The 13,028-nt window shown below is 37.9% G+C and overlaps 1 protein-coding gene across 1 annotated transcript in view; it reads right to left on the reverse strand.

The window, feature by feature from the left end:
• Positions 1-8,524, reverse strand: part of macrod2 (mono-ADP ribosylhydrolase 2) — a 409,646-nt gene extending 401,122 nt beyond the window's left edge. The window contains exons 1-3 of the mRNA XM_006806942.3: positions 8,290-8,524; positions 2,158-2,259; positions 242-355 (exon numbers count right to left, since the gene is read on the reverse strand). Coding sequence (XP_006807005.2) covers positions 242-355; positions 2,158-2,259; positions 8,290-8,326 — 253 coding nt within the window. The 5' untranslated portion in view covers positions 8,327-8,524. The remainder of the gene's footprint in view (positions 1-241; positions 356-2,157; positions 2,260-8,289) is intronic.
• Positions 8,525-13,028: the final 4,504 nt, after the last annotated feature.

The following is a 13,028-nucleotide window of genomic DNA, read 5'->3' on the forward strand; positions in this document are numbered from 1 at the left end:
AAAGGCCATGAGCTGCAATTATAGTCTAAACAGCACTGTATTTTAACTTTCGGACAGTCAGATCAGAGAGAGCAGATGTGTACTTTAACATTTGTCTCAGTCATGCTGACCACTGTGTAATGACATAACAACCAGTATTTCCCAAGTCTTAGCAGCAGAGGGCAGCCAAGGACAACTTAACAGCTTTCAGGCATCAAACACCATCCACCTGTTCTAAAAGGTCAGAGAACAGAGTGCCTACCAGCATTGACTATGGCATCCACCTCCAAGACGGTAATATCTCCTTTGTAAAGAGATACTTTATCACTCAGCCCTCCTCCGCCTGTCACCTCCTTCCCATCTTCTTGGTCATCACCTGAAATAAGAAAACAAAGACTGTAAGGATCACTTTGTCAATGATTCCAGTGTCCTATACATCAATACTCACATTTTTATTCTATTTGTAGAAGCTGTCTAAAAATACTTGTGTGATGCAGTGTGTAGTATTGATTTTTGTTGTGAACCAGTTAAGTACAGTGGACAAGCAAGACAAGTTCACTTATAACCATTCCACAGTGTCTATTAATAGTAAAAATCAACAGCTTTCCTTGATGCAGATTTTTTTGTTATAATCAATTTAAAAGCCTGTGTTGGTTTTTATTAACAATGAGTTTTGCTTCTTGCTTCACATACTGCATACACAGTCACATACTGAATGACAGGTCGATTTATAATATTAACATATTAAGCCTTCCATTAACTCTTATCTTCAACTTTAAAATGACTTTTTTTACATAACAAATGGCTTATTTTTTCTAAATGTGCCATTTAAAGGTAGCTTCATACATTAAGAAAATATAATTCAGCTTTCTGAATCTAAATGAGTTCTGCTTATTATTTCTGACAGTATTACAGGGTAATCACGCTGTTTCACAATTAAAAAATTATTTCTCATAATCACTTTCACTTGCATCTCTATTTTACATCATATTTTGATATGCTTTGTGAATTGTAATGTTAATTAAATACACTAATTCCAACTTTAAATCAATACAATTCCTGTCCAAGTAACTGAATATAGGAAAATACAGTTCACTGGACAATTTTTTAGGTATACCTGTTTAACTGTTTGTTAATGTAACTATCTAATTAGCCACTCAGAAACTAGATAAAATTCTGCATGTAGAGATGGTGAGACAACCTGCTAAAGTTAAAACTGAGCATCAGGATGGGAAAGACTGAATCTTACAAAGAACTGTCAGGAAAAGAGAAAATCAGTCCAGAAGGTAACAGCAACTTAAATGACCAATTGTAGTAATTAAGGTATGCAGATAAGTATCTTTGACAACGCAATACTTTAAATTTTTAAGCAGCAGCAGAAGACCACACCGGTTGCCACTTCTGTCAGCTAAGAACAGAGAATTAAGCCAAAACTTCTGTTTTTATAGAGCTGGCTAAACATGTGATGATCACCCACTAAATTGCATTTGATTAGCAGTCGCTGGCTGATCCTTACTCTCTCAATTGCTATGGAAGCAATAAAGGTGTGCTACAATGCATTTCCATTTTGGCATCCTTCTTACTCACAGCTGTAACCATTTCACTTTACCTTTTTGGCCAGATTAAGAAACCATTCACACCCTTTTAGCAACAATTTTTTAAAGGAAAGGGGGTCTGTGACATCACTATTTTGCAACAAGTCCTTGCACAACGTTGTCTTTCTGCCTCTGCTCTATTCAGCAAGTGACAGAGCACCAAAGTTTCAGCTATCAATAAAGAGCAGTAGTCCACAGTTTGAGATAAAAGACTAAGTAACATACTGTTGTTTACAAATGTCTCTTTCAATTGATTAATGTTCATGTAGCACAGCCATTGTCTAGGGTTAATTTTGTTACAGCTATATAATCCAACAACAGTTTCTCATTTAGGTTTTGAAATGGGCAACAAATAAAAAAGATAGATAATACATATATTTTAGCTAAGTGAAATTATGAAAATACATCTGTTCAGCTTAAATTTTTAGCTTAAATTAATTGTACTTGTGCTGACCCAGCTTTTCTGACAAACAGCACTCCTGGTTTCTGATTGACCTGTAAAAATTACCACAATGTGTACGACCACACACTTAGAAACACTTCAAACACTTCAGCATCCCAAATGGCACACTCCCTCACTTACATCTGTTTTTCTCTCTCCAGGTTAGTATCTTGTCCAGAGAAATGAAATCTTGACGACGATACTCCTTGCGCCTGTCATCCAAACTTAGATGGAGCAGTCTCTCTGTGAAGACAAGTTGCATACACGTGAGAGAAAATAAAAACAGTTTTACTAAAAAAAAACTGATAAAAACAGGCCGAAAATGTAGTCCTTGCACAAATAGGTGCAATATTGATTTATGTTAAAAATCACAAACATCCTTCCTTCACTTTAACTTAATATAGTTTTTTTTCTTCTCTTAACCAAAGTCATAGAAAAGTGCTCTTGCTTTACTGAAGGCCCCCACCCATATCAGTAATAGTTTCAGGCCTTGATGCGAATGTGGAACTTCTCCTCCAGTCATGAGACAGACCCTTCATCAGTAGCATTGTGATGAAGGGTGTTTAGCCATCGCTTATGGCTTTAAACTGGCAGTTGTGGACACCACACGCCTGTCAGACAAGCATTATTTTAGTGCAGGCTTCGTGCATGAGTCCAAGCTTTTAGTCCTCCCTCTTCAAAGCTCTGTGTTGCTTTTTCTCTGCACAAACTCTTATACGACTTACAGGTCATTGAAAATACAGTCAAGGTGTATAAATATTTGAAAAGTTAAACAATTTTTGTAATTTTGCCTCTGTACTCAACCACAGTGAACTTTCAATTTAACTGAACTTAATATATTGCCCTAGAACCTGATGATCTTCTAGAGAAAACCCTAAAAATCAGACAGTCCTCTGTGAGCAAGCACTTCATAGTGATAGTGGTAAGGAAAAACTCCCTTTTAACAAGAAAAGAAGCAGGCTCAAAGAGGGCCAGCCTTCTGCTGTGACCCGTTAGGGGTGAGGGGAGGAAGCAAGGAGTAGAAGGAGAAAAGAAAGTGAAAGTGAAAGTAACTAAAAATAGAAAAAATGTTCAGTGCAAGAGGGAGAAATACGGTGTCTCTTTATCCCCCTGTTAGTACTCTAATGCAGTGTTCTGGAGCAACTTTTCAGTGTTTTTAGAGTGACCTGATAATCAAGTACAACAGATCAGTCTCATAGTAATAAATCTCATCTGGCTATATTGATAAATAAAGCTGGAGATAATCTACATAGCAAAATGATTTACATAAACAATATGGAATCTGTCAGATAGATACGACTCAAACAACTGCAACTCATTTTCTTTAATACCAACAATGGCTGCAAGTTCAAACAAACCATTCCTCTGCAGGGGATCAACAACCTGTTTTACAACTACTCATTCAAGAATTTTTCAAAATAAAATGAAAGGTATAAATCCTGCCTGAGCCAAGTAGTAACTCATGTGGTTTAATTACAACCACCTTAAAAGCCTGTGATATGTTGCCTGTTAATAAAGATAAACTGATCGTATTAAAAAAACAATGGTAAAACTTCTTTGAACAGTGTTGTTGGAATGGGGTACATTAGACCCATCAATAGTCTTGTAGGAACTGAGTCTAATCGACTCTATTCCTGCAAGACAGTTGATGGTTTGGAGCTAGTAAACACATGAAGTTAAACTTTAAAGATCAATATGAGAGAAAGAGCCTAAATATATATCAGCATTTATTAAAGTTGCTTTTCTTCATGTTAGCTCTGTGGGTCAACTCGGAATATTTTTTTCCTGTAATGGTTATCATTTTCTTTGTAAAGAAAATACATTAATGAAATCAATAGAAACTCTGAAAAAGAGCAAGAAACAAAAAGGAAAACAGGTTTTTTTGTGTGTTTTTCACTTTCAAATGAATTAGAACTTTTCTAGATCTTTGCACTTTGGCTTATCAGCTGCTTGATTAAACGAAGCTAGCGTGAAAGATTGCTCCTCCTCCTCAGCCTGTGCTTCTGACAGTTAGTATGACTTAAGGGTGCTGATTAATTTAAACTAACATATTTATCCTGCTGCATCCGGGCTTCTGTAGGGGAAATAAATCAATAATGTTGATCAATTAATTAATAAATCATTTACTAACAGAGATTTAGAAAAGAAAAACTTAACGTTCAACAGTCTACATTTAATTAATTTACTCCTTGATGTGGTCGAGAGAGTTATATTAATGACTTTTTTGTGAATTTTTATATTTACATTATTTTTTGCTGATTTTTGGTTTGTTTTTTGTTGGTCTCACAGGAAATTTATACAATTTAGATTTCTAGAATTGCAACCTGCTCCATCCAAAGTGAGATGAAGTCATCTCTTCTAATAAGACCAGAAGTTTTCCAGTTATCTATAAAGTTTTAATTAAATTATCTATACGTTTTAAACCAGGCAAGCAAAATGTGATCAAAGTTCAGATTTCAGCTTTAATATGAAGGGTTTAACACAATTTTTTTTTTTTTTGCATTAATTCTTTAGGAAATACAACAATTTGTTATACAATCCCCCCATTTTTAGAGACTCATAATTAACTGGACCAACTAACATCATTTTAAGCAGAAGGATTGTTTTTAATACCTGGATGAAAATCCTTTGCAACCAGTGAGTGAAATACAGAACCCATCAATAAATACTAACTACATCTACACTGTCCTGCCCTTTGTCTGTCAAGAAACTATTTCAAAGAACTTACTTCTTAAAATCTCACTACATTTAAACTCATACTAGGCGCTATCGAATCAATGTACAAGAAATCTCAGTGCTTTGTGCTGCGTATGTGTTTGTTTTTAAAACAACCTACATTATAATTGTCTAATATCAAATAACTTCTGCTGCTTCTGCTCTGACTGCAAAAGAGCCTTTGCTTGCTACTGGCTGACAGCATTGGGCTGTTGTGCAAAAGCAAGAGCAAATCATCCTAATTATGCGCTACTGTGAAATCATTGCCAGATAAGTAGCCTAGTTTACACTGTGGACTTTGAAATCACCTCTGTAACAGATCAAATAAAATGCATGTCATATCAACATTGTATTGTTTCTTTTTAAATGGCACTATGGGTTATGAGACTGTCGCACAAATAAAAGCCTACATATTCAGGGAAAAAGAGATGACTATGTTCTGGTCAGAAATGTAAGCTTCCTTGGATCATCGTTACACAGAATATCACAGGAGGTCAGGCTTACATTGAAGGCCTTGCAGCAATAGGGGATATCTGTTGTATCCCTGATGTATTCTCTCTCCCTCTTGCCCACTGCTGTTACTCCTAAAATAGCTATTATTCTACATGGATGAATAAAAAGGCAGTTCTGGAGTTGAACACAGAAAGGCTCTCTGGACTACAGTGAAGCACTTTGTTGCTGTCCTTTGCAGAATCCCAAAGATTGGGTTAGAGGTCATGTGATTATTTCACATAGTATCATATCAATCAAAGGGCCCGAATAGTTTTCTAAACTCCTGGCTGAAAGGGCAAGTCACCTGTGCGTCACACATATAACATATATTACAATTAGATCAATGAGTTTTGGGCAATTTTTCTAATTTTGCCTCCAGTGGTTTTAAAGGGTGTGATTGAAAACTTTCAACTTTATTGAAGGTATTTAACCAAAAAAATGCATCAACCTTTAACATATTTCATTTTTATGCATATGGCCTCATTTTCAGAGGTTCAAAACTGATGGGACAAACTGACATAATTTGAAATATAAGGACTGGTTTAAATACTTCAAGACAATCGCCATAACTAGATACTGTGTTTCCTTCCTTGCGCTTCACTAACTGAAAAGCTTACTCTACTGGGTTGAGACCAGGTGACTGGCTTGGCAGTTGTAGAATATTTGCCTTGAAAAGCTCTTCCATGGCTTTTTCAGTATGCTTTGGTTCATTTTGCACACTGAAGTGCTGTCCGACCAGCCCTGCGGCATTTAGCTGAACCTAAGCGGAGAGTATAGTCCACTACGCTTCAGAATTCATCCCTCTGTTTCTATCAGCCGTCACATCATCAACACTAGGCCCATGGTTGAAATGGCAACCACACATGCCCATGACATAACATTGCCTCGTTTATGTTCAATGGATAATGTTTTATGCTTTGGATCAGGGGTTATGCATTTGGAGCAGATCCTTTCATTCTCCAGACTTTTCTCTTCCAATCAATCAGAGCTGTGCAGGCTCTTTTAGATATTTGCTGCCAAACTCTTCCTGAGTGTAACCAGTGGTAATGATACACCAACCTCCTTGAAAGTGTTTTTGCTAGATGCTGTGAAGTGTTTTTCTTAACTAAGAGAAGAATTCATCTACTTAGTCTTCTGTGGTCTCGCAGACCTTTTGGTGTGGCTGAGCTGGCTGAGCTAGTGTTTTCATTCTTTTTGATTGATCTGGCCACTCTAAAAGTTTTTACTGTCTCTCTGATAGGTTTATTTTTTGGGTTTTCAGCCTAATGATGGCCTCCCTCACTCCCGCTGACATCACTTTGGACATCACATTTAGAGTTCCAGTGAAAAGTTACCATATTCAAGTTCAGCATTTGGAATAATCTCCAGATCTTTTATCTGGAATAATAAGCAAACTGACCTCATCTAACCATGAAACATTTTGTCAGCCAGTTGTCCAATTACTTTTGAACCATTGGAAACAGTATTTCCTCAATAGTTAATGCAAAAAAAATTATGCAAAGCCCCTTGAATTAAAGTTGAAAGTCTGAATTTTAAATGCATATTGACTGTTTGATTTAAATTCCAGTGTCGTGGTGTACAGAGGCAAAACTACAAAAACTGGCATTATCCAAGTACCTGCAGCCTGAACAGCATATGCTGTCTTTTTATTCATGAATTTTCTCGGTTATGTTTCTATATGTTGTTCATTCTGTTTCTTCAGAAATCTCCCTAGTTTTACTATAGTCAGAATTCTGGTAAATGTGGCAAATCAGATTTTCAACCGCTTCAGAAATAAGGCTGATCTTTCCAGAGAAACTAAAAGTGTCAAAATGAGGGAAATTATTTCATCTACGGTGTTATTACATAGCACGATTTCCCAAAGCCTAGAGACTCGCCCAAGTCAAGGAGCATTTTAAGAAATAAGAATGTTAATATCCTGAAGTTTAAAATGTTTTCTTTCTTTCATGTTTTGACTTACCATGATTTCCTATTAAAAGGATTTGACGTAGATTAACAATAGTACTTACATTGATATTCATTCTGTGGTGCTTCCTGCTCAAACTGGAAGCATTTATAGAAACATCCTTTAGACACAGACTGAACTACACCAAACAAATGCATAATTCAAATTGAAAGCCGACAACCAATATAATGCAAAACAAAAAAGAAAAAATATGGTTTCATTTACTGAATGAGCTAGATCAGATAAGGAAATTTGCCCCTAATGTGACATTATGTAGCACTGCTTCTCTCTATAAGCATGTCATAGCAGGGAAAATACATGTGCAATCGACATGCATAATTGTGGCTGCAGTCTAGTTGCTGTTTGCTCGTTTTTAAGGTGGCAGAAACGCAATGCAACCAGTGACTGCCACACTAACCACAGCTGCTAAGCCAAAAGAAAGAAGTTTACCCCGAAAAAGCTCTGCTGTGAGTTACAAAGCTACAACTCACAAGTAAACTTCACAAAGTGCTGAAGTCTCCCTTACTGCCCCTGCCTCTTTGTCAGACAACAGGTCTGTCCTGTATGTCAAAGAGAAAAGTTTCACAATAACCTGCTATCGTTGTATGCTTCAAACTGTGGTCGGCTTTAAGAATAAGTGCACGGTTTATATTAATGCACGCTAATTCCTAAGAGAGTATACCTACAAGGGCATTCAGTTGCAGAGAATGCTGTTTGCAACTCAGCGAACTGCTGCTGCTGCTGCATCATACAGGTGGGAGACGGGAACTGTTAGTTGGGGGTGGTGGGGTACTCTGACAGGTACGTGAAGACTCGAGAAAGATCTGTGAGCACCTTAAATGTAAGCTAATAAGCAAGCACTGTGTCGGCAGCGTTGTTGCGAATGTCAAACATACATTACGGCGGCACAAACAGGAGGCGGAACATCATTACAACATCTGTACAGTCCGCCCTGTGGGATTATCAAGCAGTCTAGGAAACAAGTAGGCTACTACTGCAGCACACGGACAAGACGGAAAGAGTGTCTGTCAGTCTTCTGGCGTGGTAAAGATTTACGCCGTCTGCCATGGAGATGATGATAGCCTCATTCCACCTCCCCCCCTTTCCAAAACAAGCCTTACCTTTTTCAGTCTTCCAGTCCTTTTTCTTTTTGCTCATGCTGCCGGAATGATTAGACTTCGAATGGTTGTTTTTTGACTGTGGCAACCCCAGGCTCACAGTGAATAGAGTTCCGAGAGAAAAAAAAAACCTGGAAGCTAAAGTGAAACAGCCTCTGGACGGTTGTCTCACCTGTGAAGCTGTCAAATTTCTATGGACCTCAGTCGGCTCAACCTACCGTGACTGCGCCGTAAAATTTTCTGTGTACGCGTCCTGGGCAAGTGATTGGAGCGCGGGAAAGGGGAAGTAGGCGTGCGATTGGTCCGGCTGATCCGTCAATCACGTAAGGTTCACGCACGGAGAAGGCAGGGTAGGTTGTTTCCGGCGGTTCACCCTCCTGGCGTGTGAGGCGGTAGTCTAGTTACAGCCACACTGCAAAGAGTGCAGTTTACTTTCAGTTACTGCAAGCAAACAGTCCTGCAACTTTGTACCTGAAATATGCATTTGTTTTTATTATTATTAATAATAGTTACGGTAGTTCGAAATTAATTTCTGAACACACTCCGGAAACAAACTGAGTAGCCAGTATAATTAAAACATAATAATCAATGAATATGGGCTGTAGGCTGATATAACCTCCTGTCTTTTATATGTAAACAGCTTGATAAAAACCAAGGAACACCGTAGTTATTACTTTGAGAGTAATGTTAAGGGTTGTTGCTTATGAGTAGCAGCCCTTTTGACTTTTTGACCTTTCTAATCACGTTAACTAAACTTCCCTTTGCTAGTATTCTTATGACATGTCATTATCCACGATGGAGCAACTATTTGTAATGTGTGAGGAAGTAATATTGCCTCAATGCAATTGTGCGATCTATTAGTAATTCTTAACAGCATTGGGTGATTTTTGTGATAATTTGGCTGTAGTTGTGGCTGATAAAAATGATATTTATACAAATGGACAGAGATGGTAGAGAACTGGAAAGACCAGATCAAACCAGTAAGTGAGGCTGTCATATGTGAGAAACTGGTTCCAGAGACCACCGTCTGTCATCTGTTGTATTAGCCATGGTCTGGTCCAGACCCATCTGCTCCTAAAACCACTGACATTATGCGATAGTGGAAAATTTCTTTCATCCAATCTGAACTATAATCCCTATCCATATTTAAAACAAACAAACATTTTGAGCATCATTTTTGATGAAATGCATCCAGATTAAATGCAGTTCAGTCATTTCAACTGAGGGAAAAATATAAAAGAAAGGGGCAGCATAAATGGACGCCATCACGGTTTACAATTTGCTCATAGTCTATTTTAAACGTGCTCGCCAGCCGCCTCTTAATGCAGTCAAATTAATGATCTTTATCACACTGAGCTGGTGCACCTTTTAGGAAATTAAGACAAAGTAATCAGCTCTCACATCTGGCACAGAAACTCGTAATTTCCTCATAATTTTTTAATTCGTTTCCAATCTCACTGCCTATTACGGATTTACCCAACTGTTGAACACCATCCACACTGGGAATAGCAAACTTAAGTGTTTGCCTCTGACCTGTATTTGAACAAATATTGTATTTGAATAAGGCGGAGATTGCGGGTTTACAGCTGTAATGTTCGGATCAAACCACTGGGTGTCAACCTTGCTACATTTTAGCCAGCGGGACTGATTTTGGACTTTAGAGTAAATATTCAGGTTCAAAAGCTCTTATACACTCTTTAAAACATAGCGTCTGTTTACACGATACCCTATATAATATATCTATTATACTAAAATATAACCAACTATAACTTAGGTCTAGTATTCACATTCAAGTACCTATATCCGCATTCTCTGCTTATGTTATCTGTTTGGATCTTATTTTATTGTTCACTGGTCTTTATTTCACTCTTAGAATTGTTGTGTCTGTCATGTTGGAATAACTAACGTTGTTTGTTTCATTTGAAAATTTGTGACAGCATATTTTTCAAAACAGAGCTCTGGCCTAAGTAGATATTTAATCAGCCAAAGTAGATGAAAGTGTTATTTAATGTTGTTTGCATGGCTTTCTGAGTTTGATTGCAATGATGGTAATGTCTTCTCTTTTTCTAATAGGGTGATGAATTAGAAATCAACAAAAATACCATTGTCTGGACTTTTTTAAAAACTGGAATCGATTTAAATTAGTTACATACTGTATGTATTACTTAACTAATGTGTTATAGTTTGCGTAATAGGGAGCAGTAATTCAGACAACATGTCTGCATGTCTGGTGAGCAGCAGAAAGATAAATGTTGACTGTCTTGGCTACAGCGAGGACATGATTCTGCAAAGAGCAACAAGATAAGTCTTGGCTTGCTGGCCACAGTGAAGAGTTGATTCTTTAGGGCAATCTGTATACTCCCAAAAGAGGAGGATCTATATTTGTAAGTTTGCGTAGGCTATTGTTATTGTCATGGTTACAGCACAAGAAGATTAAGCCGGAGGCTGTACCTACAAGTCACTGGCAAGAACATTGCATCGTCTGATCTGTTTTTGGCTATATATGTCATATCCCACTTATGACAACAGTAAAATAATGCAATTATCTACAGAGAAATGCACAAAATTATACCTGACTTAAAGTGAGCCTAAAGGCTATAGTAATTATAAGTATGCAATTATGTAATTATTGTTTAAATGTGTTCTTATGTCAATGTCCACATGCTCTTTGAAGGTTTCTTGTGACTTTTTAATTTGTTTTATCTGAAGGGATCATGTCATCATATCTGTTCTCAGTCAATGCCTAATAATAAAACACATAATTACTTAATACAATAATTAGTGTTTTCACTGTCACAGATCAATCAGTCAGTGTAGACAAAATATTTCAACTTCAGTGGGATCTCCGGCGGAAAACAAGGTTTAAGCCTAGTCTCTGTGCAGCTGGCCCACTGAAGCTTTTTCTAGATGCCTTCCCTTATCTGGTGTTTTTCCATAAATTTCCATATCTTGCAAGGGACTTTAACAGGGTTACAGGACACAGCTCTGAAAGCCTTAGATAATGTCTTAATGTGTCCCTAGACTACATAAATAATGCATGTATTGGCTTTTTTTCTTCCCCATCCTACCTGATCAATCAAGCATTTGTCTGACCATATTAACAATTATGTGTTATGATAGTCTCTGCTCATCTGAAACAAAAAACTTCTATGTACTGTAGGTATATATTTATGTAGGGCTTTGATTGTTTAGTCTTAATCAGGTGTCTAAGATCTGTTCTGCATGTTACTGAACCCAGAACTTTAAGAGGAGCCATATGGTCCCTGAACACTTATGGAACCATCTATCCATTTTCTCCTGCTTATCAAGGGCTGTGTCGCGGGGGCAACAGCCTAGCAGAGAAGCTCAGACCTTCCTCTCCCCAGCTACTTCCTCTAGCTTGTCTGGGGGAACACCAAGGCGTTCCCAGTTCAGCAGAGAGATTTAGTCTCTCCGTCATGTCCTGGGTCTGCCCTGGGGTCTCATCCCAGGCATGTGCCCAGAACACCCCACTCAGGAGGCGCCTAGGAGGGATCCCTGTCAGATGCCCGAACAACCTCAACTGGCTCCTTACTTTGAGGCCCTCCTGGATGGCCAAATTCCTTACCCTATCTCTAAGGAAGAGACCAGGCACCCTTCAGAGAAAGATCATTACCGCCGCTAGTATCTGTGATCTTGTTCTTTTCAGTCACTACCCAGAGCTCGTAACCATTGGGAAGGGGAGTGACGTAGATTGACCAGTAAATTGAGAGCTTCACTTTTACAGTCAGCACTCTGTTCGACACGATAGACCGGTACAGCATCCACATCACTGCAGCTGCAGTACCAATCTGTCTCGCGATCTCCCGCTCCCTTCTCCCGTCACTCGTAAATAAGACCCCGGGATACTTAAACTCCTCCACTTTGGGGATCAATTCGTCCCTAACCTGTACTGGGTACTCCATCCTTTTCCGGCCTTTTCCTTTTGCGAGGACCATGGCCTCAGATTTGGAGGTGCTGATTCTCATTCGCACCACTTTACACTCAGCTGGGAACTGCAACATTGCAAGCTGGAGTCCACTACCTGATGAAGCCAGCAGAACGACATTATCTACAAAAAGCAGAGACAAGATTCTGAGCCTTCCACCACTTGGCTAGAAATTCTGTTCATACAAATTATTAACATTTGACAAATATTATATAAATATTTATATATTAACTTTAGACTAGTAAATGTGATAAACTGTCAAAACTTCACATTTTTAGTTTCTTAAGCACATTGCAATGGTGCACCCTTATAGATTTTTTTATCCAAATTTTTATTTATTGGATTATATTTCATCAGCTGAGACTTAAGAGCAATGAAACGATAGACTGTCTCTAAAAGTTTTAAATGTATGTTTGTTTTTGCTACTTTGGTCACCTTTTCAATATGTTTTTCCAATTTTAAATTCTAAAATGAGATCGAGATTTTTTACTTGAATCCTGTTTTTTTAATCGCCCAATAATCTATAAATTCACCGTTAGTTCAATTCAATTCAATTGTATTTATAAATTGCCAAATCACAACAGTTGCCTCAATGTGCTAGTAGGCTCATAGACCTCTTTTAAGCAGTGAGCCCTGGAGGGAAAGCAAACTGACACAGTTTCCTTGATGTTCAGTGTAAGACAACACTTTTCAAGCTATGCTACCAAGCAATGCAAATGATAAAACAGTTGCAAGAAGACAGACAAGGCATTTTTTTCCTGATATATCACTTTATCATCAGCATATATTTGAAAAT

The sequence above is a fragment of the Neolamprologus brichardi genome, chromosome 13, assembly GCF_056152115.1.
Source record: "Neolamprologus brichardi isolate AB-2024 chromosome 13, ASM5615211v1, whole genome shotgun sequence".
Classification (NCBI taxonomy): Eukaryota; Metazoa; Chordata; class Actinopteri; order Cichliformes; family Cichlidae; genus Neolamprologus; species Neolamprologus brichardi.